A 9,434-nucleotide genomic window follows, 5' to 3' on the forward strand; every position below is an offset into this window, starting at 1 on the left:
TATTCTTCCCAAGACTAGAGCTTTAATTACATTATTAGACACTCTATTGCATTTATTTTTTGGTATGAAAAAGACTTGAAACCGATTTACTGTAAAATCCTACATAGGTCTACTCAGAATTCCCACTAAGTGAAATGAGGCTTACCTCCAAGTAAGCTGTGCAGCTGCAATCCTTTGCACGTTTACTTATTTCTGAATAAACAGGCACAGGATTGTACTGCTAGGATTTAATTCTCTCTGTTACATTCCTCACAAAAAATGCCTCGTGTGTAACAAAATCCTTGCAGCATGGAAACTGTAAGGGGAAATGAAAGGCAGGAACAGTGACTAGGAAAATGCTTAGTCAGCAACTGTTACTGCAGTATTAAAAGGTGAAATGTAAGCAAGCACAATGCCAATGTCTAGATCAGTTAGATAGCATCATTAATTCATTATGCATTTTCTCTGGATGTGTGTCTACAAACGGCACAGTTAAAAGATGCAGCTCTGTGGCAGAATAGTGAGGCATTCAAAAGGGGCAATATATTTTGCCCTCTCTGTTGTCCAAGCACTGGGCAAAGAAAAACTTACTCAGGAACTATTAATATCAATTGAATTTATTACAATTTACTAAGCTCCAAGGCACATTACAGTGTTCTGTTAACTACAGAAATGTATAAAGGACAAACAGAGCATGTTTTCCATGTACAGCAATTTTGCTCTAGTGTTCAAAAGCTTCCGTGCATCAATAAAGCAAAAACAAAAAACACATGAAGATTAAAAAATGCTCAGATCAATAGAAACAAACTGAAACATTTTTTTTACAAAGTTGCAACAAAAAAGCATCCCTATATCACCCCCACCATTTTGCAAAGGAACAAAAAGAAATAAAAAACAAACAAGAGAAAGAAAAGAAATGAAGGACAAACACTCTGGGCTTGTAAATCGTAAGCTGTCACCATTTTTGTAGCATTTTATATATATATATATATATATATTTTATTTAGGCATCAACACTGGCCTTGGCAAAAAGAAAAGGGGTTTGTTTATTGGTGTTTTTTTTTTTAGTTATTTTTTTCTTTTAGAGAAGTGCATACATTTACAAAAATACACACCAGCAGCAGGTAATCGCTAAGGGCTATTTAACTGTGTACCTAGCCAACACACTGCCAAAGAAATGAGAAACAGGTATTATGTGGTAACCAAACAATATTATATTCTGTTTTAACAAAAACAAAAAACAAAACGAAAAGAACAGCTCTATCCTTCAAATGAAGAAGGGTACATACCTTTGTTTCAAAATATAGAAACATACGACGAAAATAAGGTCTATACATAAGACTAAACTTTTTGCAGTAGTGTCCCGTGTGTTTTGCTTCCAATATTCACAATTCTACATCTTCAGGCGCCTGAAGGGATTCGCGGTGTCGTTTTTAAGGGTCTCTCTCCTTTTTCACTTTCACATCCCCAGCTAAAATGGTCGCAATCTCGCCCTGCATAAATGCCCAAGGCACGTTGGAACCGACAAGGGGGCATTTCTCGCCACTGGGGCAATAGACTTCGCCCGTGGCCCCCTGAGCCTTGATGCTCTCCCGGGAACAAGGGAAGCAGAACTTGTGGCTGGGCACCGAGGGGCATTGCACAAAGTGGGTGTCCTCCAAGCGTTCGTGGCAAATGGTGCAGCAAAGGGGTCCGCTATTGGCCATGGGCGAGTCTGGAATGTTTTGGGGGTGCACTTGGTCCATGCCGGGGTGGGCGTTGGGGGGCGGAGGGGCCACCTGCAGGTTCATGTCCCCGTTGCGGGAGGCCAGGCGGCGCTGGCCGGGCACCGAGGCGGGCGACACGGGGCTGCTGCTGTTCCTCCGCGTCGACGTGGTCGAGTGGACCGAGCTGCCGTCCTTGGGCGAGTGAGCGTTGCCCAGCGTGTCGGCCACCGACATGAGCGCCGCCATGGGCGACTGGCCGTTCTGCGGGGCCGACTCCGGCGGGGTGGTCCGGTTGGAGTGAGGCCCCAGCGGCGGCGGCGGCGGCGGCGGCGGCACTCCGCCAAAGCCGCCCGCCGACATGGTGAGCTTGAGCGCCTCGCTCTGGCTGGCCATCCACTGCTGCCGCTGCTGCTCGTCGCTCAGCTTGAGGCTGCCTTCCGACGCCGAGTCCGACGGCTCGGGCGAGGCCTTCCTCTTGCGCAGGCCGCCGCCGCCGCCGCCTCCCCCGCCTCCGCCGGGCCCGCGGCTGGAGGCCGGCCCGCCCGCGCCCCCGCCGGCGGAGGAGGTGGGCACTCTGGGCAGGCTGACCAGGGTGGTGGGCAGCATGGGGCAGGAGGCGTCGAGGTAGGGCTGCGGCAGCATGTCCGCGCCCACCATCTCCTTGAAGAAGCGCACCGACTCGGGCAGCAGGTCGCCCAGCAGGCGCCAGTCGCCCGAGCCGTGCTTCTTCTCGTACTCGAGGTACTTGAAGCCCGACGACAGGCCGCGGCCGAAGTCCTTCATGCAGTCCTGGTACATCTGCTTGGCCACGCCGGAGGCGCTCGAGAAGACGGTGCCCGAGCCGCTGGGGTACTCGATGAAGAGCTTCAGCTCGTAGTCCAGCCCGGGCTTGGAGACGGCGTCGAAGGCGAAGACGCGGCCCAGCAGCGCGTGGTCCTTCTTGAAGCGCACCTCGTAGGGCGTGCAGCCGGCCAGCGTCAGCAGCGTCTCGCGCACCAGCTTGGGCTTGCTGGCCCAGTCGTCGGCGCGGTTGCGGAGGCTCTCGCTCAGCTCCGCCAGCGCCTCGGCGTTGCGCTGCTTCTCCTTCAGCTCGCGCTCCTGGTCGCCGCTGCTCGACACCGAGCCGGGCCGCTTCCCGCACGGGTCGCCCGAGGACGACGTCGAGGAGGAGGAGGACGACGACGACGAGGAGGAGGAGGCCGGCGGGCCCCGCGGGGGAGGCAGCGCCACCCCGGAGGCGGCGGGCCCGTTGAGCAGCGTCTGCGGCAGCAGGTTGGGCGGCACGTTGAGCTGGGCCCCGCCGCCGGGAGGGAGGCCGCTCACCAGCCCGCCGTGCGCGCCTCGCCGGGAGGACGACGACGACGACGACGACGACGACGAATTGGGGCTCTGGCGGTTCAGCTCGGGCGGCCCGTCGTCGGGGGCTTTGGGGAAGCCATTGGGGCCGCCCAGGCCGTTGGGCAGGCGGCCCGCGTGGCTCCCGCTCAGGCTGCCCGGAGGCGGAGGGTACTCGAAGCGGCTGCGCTGCTCGCTCAGCCCGTAGCGCTCCAGGCCCGACGGCGCTTTCGAGGAGGCGGCGTCCACATGGTTGAGCTGCTGCTGCTGCTGCTGCTGCTGCACGGCCGCCGCCGCCGCTGCCGCCGCCGCGGCCGCCGCTTCCTTGGCCGAGAGCCCCACGGCTTTGACGCCCACGGGCGGCGGCGGCCCGGGCGAGCGGCCGTCCTGGAAACAGCCGTGCGCCCGCTTGAGCTGCCGGGCGGTCTCGATGACGAACTCGATGCGGTCGGCGCCCTCGTAGTTGACGCAGCCCCGGCACACGGGCTCGCTGAAGTCCCAGATCATGGCCCACGGCATGCGCGGCAGGTCGCACAGGTAGCACGACTGCCGCCGCGAGGACGACACCTGCGCCGCCGACATGGCTGCCGCCGCCGCTGCTGGTAAAGCAGGAGGAGGAGGAGGCGGCGGAAGGGGGCTGCTGCTGCTGCTGCTGGTGCTGCTGCTGCGGCTGCTGTGTTCCTCTCCCTCTCGAGCGCGCTCTGCCTCAGCCGCTACCTGCTCCGGCCACCCTTCGCGGGGTGGGGGCTGGGGGGGTGGCGGCAGCCGTCGTCGCCGTCGCCTGCTTTCCCGCTCTTTGCTTCTGCTACAGGAGGAGGACGAGGAAGGTGGGGGAGAGAACGGGCTTCTTGCTCGCCTGCCTGCTTTTCCTTCCTTCCTTCCTTCCTTCTACCTGGCCGGGCGGGAAGCGCTTCCAAGTCTCCTCAAGTGAGGGGCGGAGGGGGGGAGGTTGGGTCCCCCCTCCAGCCGCTGCATCTGCCGCTTCCCGGCGCTTCTTCGGTGTCTCTAAGCAGCGGCTGTTCCTGCTCCTCCTCCTCCTCCTCTTTCGTGAGCTTGGAGGCGGGAGGGGGGGGAGAGAAGTCGCTAAGGAGAAGGCGCGGAGGGGCAGGGGGCGGGAGGGAAGGGGAGGTCCGCTACCTGCTGCTCCGCCGCTGACCCAAGCGTGGCCGCTTCCCCCAGCAGCGTCGCGAGGGCAGTGGAAGGGGGTTACGTGTGGGGGTGGGGGGGAGAGGGCGCCCACACCGCGGCTTTGGCGGTCTGGCGGCTTTGGTGGGGCCGGCCCGCCTCAGGTTGGCGGCGGAGGCGGCATTCTAGCCAGCAGCGGCAGCCGCCAGCTACTCGACTCACATCCTCGAGCGCTCCTCGGAATTCGAATTGGGGGAAGCCGGAGTGTCACTCTGGACTGTTGCTGCAGCTGCGGAGTGCGGCTCTCTGCCCCTCCTCCGCCTCCTCCTCCTCCTCCTCGCGCCGCGCTCCATTCGCCGCTCGCGCCCCGGCTCGGATGCCACCTGGGTGGAGCGCTCACGTCACCGCCGCGCTCTCCCTCCCTCCCTCCCTCCCTCCCCGTCTCTCTCCCCCCACCCCCCACCACACACACAGCCTTTGCAGTTCCCCTCTCGAGCACTAACTGAGGGACTGACCAGCTTCTTCTCCCCTCCCCCCACTTCCTCTGTGGCTAAGGACAGGGAGGCCACTTGTTGCGCGGAAATTGCGCATGCTCGGCACCCTGCCCATCTCCTCGCTCTCCTCTCCCCTCCCCTTTGTGTGTACAACTACTGAAGGGAGGCGAGTTGCCGCTTGGAAACCGAGGAGTCTCTCTCTCTCTCTCTCTCTCTCTCTCTCTCTCTCTCTCACACACACACACACACACACACCGACCGAGAGCTATGTTTGGAAAATTAAACACTAGAACTCTCTTTTCCCCCTCCCCCACCCCTCCTCCTCATGGTAGTTTCCCCAAAGCGAGGACGCAGCCAGAAAACCATATGCAGAGTACGATTGGGCCTCCCTGGCTGAGCTTTCTGTCTACGAACGTCTCCGGTTCGGAAGAGGGTTGCTTTGGGTGGGGTGTGTGCGCGTGCGTGTCAGGGGAGACTGATGGCTCCGGTTTCGGCTGGGCTGTGAATCCAGTCTGGGTTTCAGCCAGAACCCTCCAGAACGCTAACGGAGCTGTCCAAGGTGCTGAATCCCAGCCCCAAACAGGGTTCAGCACCTTGGATAGCTCCTTTAGCGGTCCGGCTGGTTCTAACTGAAACCCAGAATGGATTCACAGCTCCACCGAAATCGGAGCCACCAGCCTCCGCTGGCGTGTGTGTGTGTTTCCTTTTCGGGCGTTCTTTTAACCTCTGGCGATGGCACAGCTTCCTGCTGCCGAAATGGATGGCAAAAATGTGTGAGGGAGGGCGAGAAGGGGGTGTCCTTTGGTAGCCTGAGTGACAAGGTAGCCCTTGTAACTCGCACATGATATGCCCACTTGCTTGGATTAGTAGTCAGTTTCGCCAAGGCTTGGCTCGGGTCATCTCGCCCTCTTGTCTTGAGAGCAACCCCCCAAAGCCCCTCGTCTTTGGACAAGGCTGCCATTCACGTCGCGATCCGGTGTAGGTTGATACGGTAGCGTCCGAGCATCCGCGGGATTGGGATGTAAAATGGGGGTGGGGAGGTAGTCAGTGTGGGGGATTTGCAGTCTGGGGTTGCCATGAATCTGGGAGGCTTCCCAAAGGCGGCCAAGCCAGGTCAGCGCCTCGCTGCTGCTGCTGCTGCTGCGCCCTTTTGCTTTGAAGTAGCCGCATCGGCCGCCCGGCCTTCTCAAGTCCCCCCGAGAAACGCAGCGACGCCTCGGCCGGTCCAGCCCCCGGCAGGATCGCGCGATCGAGGCGGCCCTGCGCAGGCCCCCCGGCCTGGATGGATCAAGGCTCGAGCTGTCCCTCCCAGCTGGCACAAGCCTGTTTCTCATTCTCGCTGCAGCCGCGGCTTCCTGGGCCTGCCAAGCCTGGCTGCCCTCCCTGGCCCTGCCCTCTTCAAAGAATAATACTCTTAAACTTTCTCTGCCGGGACTCGGGTTGCGAAGGGACTCGCCTGTCAGGCGTCCCCGGCGGGCAGGCAGGCTGCGATCGGGGGTTGCGTCACCGACTCGCCCTCCAGCCCTTGCGGAGTAACGATCTGCCCGGGGTGAGTCAACATTCCCCAGGGAGAAGAAATGGTGCTACCCGCGGAGAAATTGTAGCCTATTACAGCTGGGCTGGGCTGGATAACCCAGTGCCTTGTAACAATATTTACTCAGCTCTTTCTTTTACTGACGTGGAAAAAGAAAGCGAGAGAGAGAGAGACGTTGAAAGAGCTCTTGTTTTTGATTCAGAGTGCAGAGATAGCCCGTCTGCTCAAGTGTTAATTCGGAATAATTACCTCACCCTGGTTCTGTACTCACAACTATCTCTAGAAAGGTGGGGCGAGTTTCAGTACATCCACGCTTACCCCGGGTTTCTCTAAAAGTAGGAAATTTGAAAACTGCCACAAATCTTCCCTGGAAGGATGCGCCACTTCCGGACAGAAATCTTCAGCGCAGCGCCCTTTCCCATTGAAACCAGTGCCACTTCCACCCACAGTGTGTTCAGGGCCAGGATTTAGGCTGCATTCCAATGGGGAGGAAGCCCTATGGAACCCAGTGGGCCCTGCTGCTCAGCAAACGCACCGTTAATGGCAATCCTTCCTTGTGTCGAATGAAGCTATTTCCCGGGGAAGTTGAACTCTTATGTACACATACCCAGGACAAGAGTCAAGCAAGATCTATACTGCTGCTTTATAGCAGTATTGAACTGCACTCATAACTGTTGGGGCACAACCATCCACATTCCATATACTGCTTTCATAGTATTATTTCCTGCTTTTTATTCCACATTCGTAATGATTTGATACACGGTGTAGGTCCAGCCTCAGTCCCTTTGAACTTAAAAGGACTGACTTCTGAGTAGAGAGATGGACAGGATCGCGTTGTTGTTGGAGGGTAGACAATCAGGGCTGGTTGCCTGCACTGCCTCTGCAGGCAATATAAACCTAAACTTGCTCGTCTCCTTGAATGTCCTGTCGGAGAGTCCTGTCGGACGCTGCATTTTCCTGGCAAGAGCCACCAGCCCTCCAGCGCTTCTCCATCCAGTTGCCCTCTTCGAAGAAAATACTTTCTCTTTCATTCCCCCGTTTAAGCCCATTTCATCCCTTCCTGGGTTGACCTCTTTCTCTTGATATATGTTTAGAGGCCTGCAACAATGCAATCAATGCAAATACAAAAACTAGGCCTGGCCGGAGAATTCTTGTTTTGTTCCTTGTTTGTTTCTTTGTTTGTTTTAATGGTGTGGTCCTTGTCATGGCAAAATGCTTACAGGCAGGGGGTGATCTGAGCATTTGCAGGCTGCAGGCTCCTCTGTGGGCTCATCTACACCAAGCAGGATATTCCACTATGAAAGCAGTATGAAACTGGCATATACAAGGCAGGAGCCACACTACTGCTTTACAGTGGTATTGAAGTGCACTGATAGCTGTTGGAGCCCCATTGACACATACCATATACCGCTTTCATAACACTTTCATAGTATTATATCCTGCTTGGTGTAGATGTGTCATCGGCCCCAACAGTTGTCAGTGCACTTCAGTACCACTATAAAGCAGTAGTGCAGCTCCTGCAGTGCACTTCAATACTGCTATAAAGTAGTAACATGGCCAGTGTGGTGTAGTGGTTAGAGTGTTGGACTGGAAGTCGGGAGATCCAGGTTCTAGTCCCCACTCAGCCATGGAAGCCCACTGGGTGACTTTGGAGCAGTCACAGACTCTCAGCCTAACCTACCTCAGAGGGTTGTTGTTGTGAGGATAAAATGGAGAGGAGGAGGATTGGGTTCCTTGGAGGAAAAAGGGTGAGATATAAATGTAATAAATAAATAAAAATACTGCTTTCATAGTGTAATATCCTGCTTAGTGTAGATGAGCCCTGTGTTTCAAGGGTCAATGTTTTTAACACAGAAGTCCCACTGGGTTCAATGGGGTCATGATCTTCCTGGGGACAGGCTGAATAGAGCTGTGTTTTAATAAGTTGAGGATGATGTGCCTGATTTGGCTCTGCTAGGAGGCTTTCTCTTCCTGCTCAGATGTTTTTGGAAAGATGCATTGAGCAGGAGGTTGGACTTGATGGCCTTATAGGCCCTTGCCAACTCTACTATTCTATGATTCTATGATGCAATCCTATGCAGGTTAAGACAGAAAAAAGGCCTACAGCTCCAAGCATTCCTCAATCAGCCACGCTGGGATTTGTAGGGCTTCTTCCCCTGTCTAAACATGCATAGAATTGCACCCTTAAGGCCTTTTGCCTGCCTCTCGGAACTTCATTGCTAGCCACCTTCACCTACCCCCAAACCCACTTGCATCACCCAGGCCAAACCACCCTCTGGTTTAAAACGTCTCCTCTTTGCTCCAGCTCTTAACTCCAGTGATGTAGTGAAGCCAAGCATCAATGTGCAGGGACCTTTAGATTAGAAGGGACAATGATGTAATCTGCCACCCTGTTAGGCCTCCCTGTTCTCACTGAGTTTAGCTACAATCCTCATAGTAACAAGGGTGAAATGGATTTTCCCAGCAGGATAGATAGATAGATTGATAGATATGGATCTCCTTGGCAGCTGTGGTCATAGTGAATGTCATTATGAGTGCCTGCACTTCACCACTGCTCAGCTTCAATGGAGGACCCTTCGGAGCAATCCCCAGCTCCAGCACCTTGGTTCACCTGTACAGAGCAGTTTCGATTAATGCCTTTTCCACTCAGCAACTAGAAACAGAAATCAGGATCCATATTTCAGTCTAACCGGGTCAAGTTACCTTGCCTTGTACTAGAAGACACTCATTTGTTTTTCCTTAATGACTCATCAACCTTGATTTTCATCTTTGGGGGGCACACGGCCAGCACGGTCTAGAGGCCCTACTTTTAGCAGGAAGGACATTTCAGTCCTAGCACTCTTCTTTTTCATGCTCCAGAAGTAATAAAAAAAGAAAAACATGCCCTTGAACATGTACAAAGAGCTTTCCCCAACCACTGATTTACCAAGCGTCAAGTCCACTCTCAATGCAGGTTGGGATTATAAGGGCCAGAGCTTCCAGGTCAGAGGGCGTGAGCCTTGTAGAACGGCTGCAGCTCCAGCACCTCTCTGCTCCAAAACAAAATTAAAGTCCCCTGGCAAGCAGAGTGAACAGCCAGCCCTCAGTAAGGACGAGGTGCTGGAACCAACCATCTGTCTGGTGGGGCCAGCAAAGTAAAATTTTAAAATAGGAAGGGGGGATGAAGGCACACCTCTCCCAGCACTTTCACCGGGGGAACCCGGTTTGTCAACAACAATTTGGGTTCCCAAAGATAGAATGACTGACTGGGGACAGGAGATC

General features: G+C 55.2%; 1 protein-coding gene across 1 annotated transcript; it reads right to left on the bottom strand.

Moving 5' to 3' along the window:
• Window positions 1-1,067: 1,067 nt before the first annotated feature.
• IRF2BPL (interferon regulatory factor 2 binding protein like) lies at window positions 1,068-3,903 on the bottom strand. The gene has a single exon (XM_063117893.1). The coding sequence runs from the start codon at window positions 3,600-3,602 to the stop codon at window positions 1,413-1,415; it is 2,190 nt and encodes a 729-aa protein (XP_062973963.1). The 5' UTR covers window positions 3,603-3,903; the 3' UTR covers window positions 1,068-1,412.
• Between the last annotated feature and the right edge of the window lie 5,531 nt (window positions 3,904-9,434).

This window comes from Elgaria multicarinata, chromosome 2 (assembly GCF_023053635.1).
Source record: "Elgaria multicarinata webbii isolate HBS135686 ecotype San Diego chromosome 2, rElgMul1.1.pri, whole genome shotgun sequence".
NCBI lineage: Eukaryota > Metazoa > Chordata > Lepidosauria > Squamata > Anguidae > Elgaria > Elgaria multicarinata.

Excerpts from the sequence above, each read along its gene's own strand:
- IRF2BPL (XM_063117893.1), bottom strand. The coding sequence starts at position 3,602 with ATGTCGGCGGCGCAGGTGTCGTCCTCGCGGCGGCAGTCGTGCTACCTG.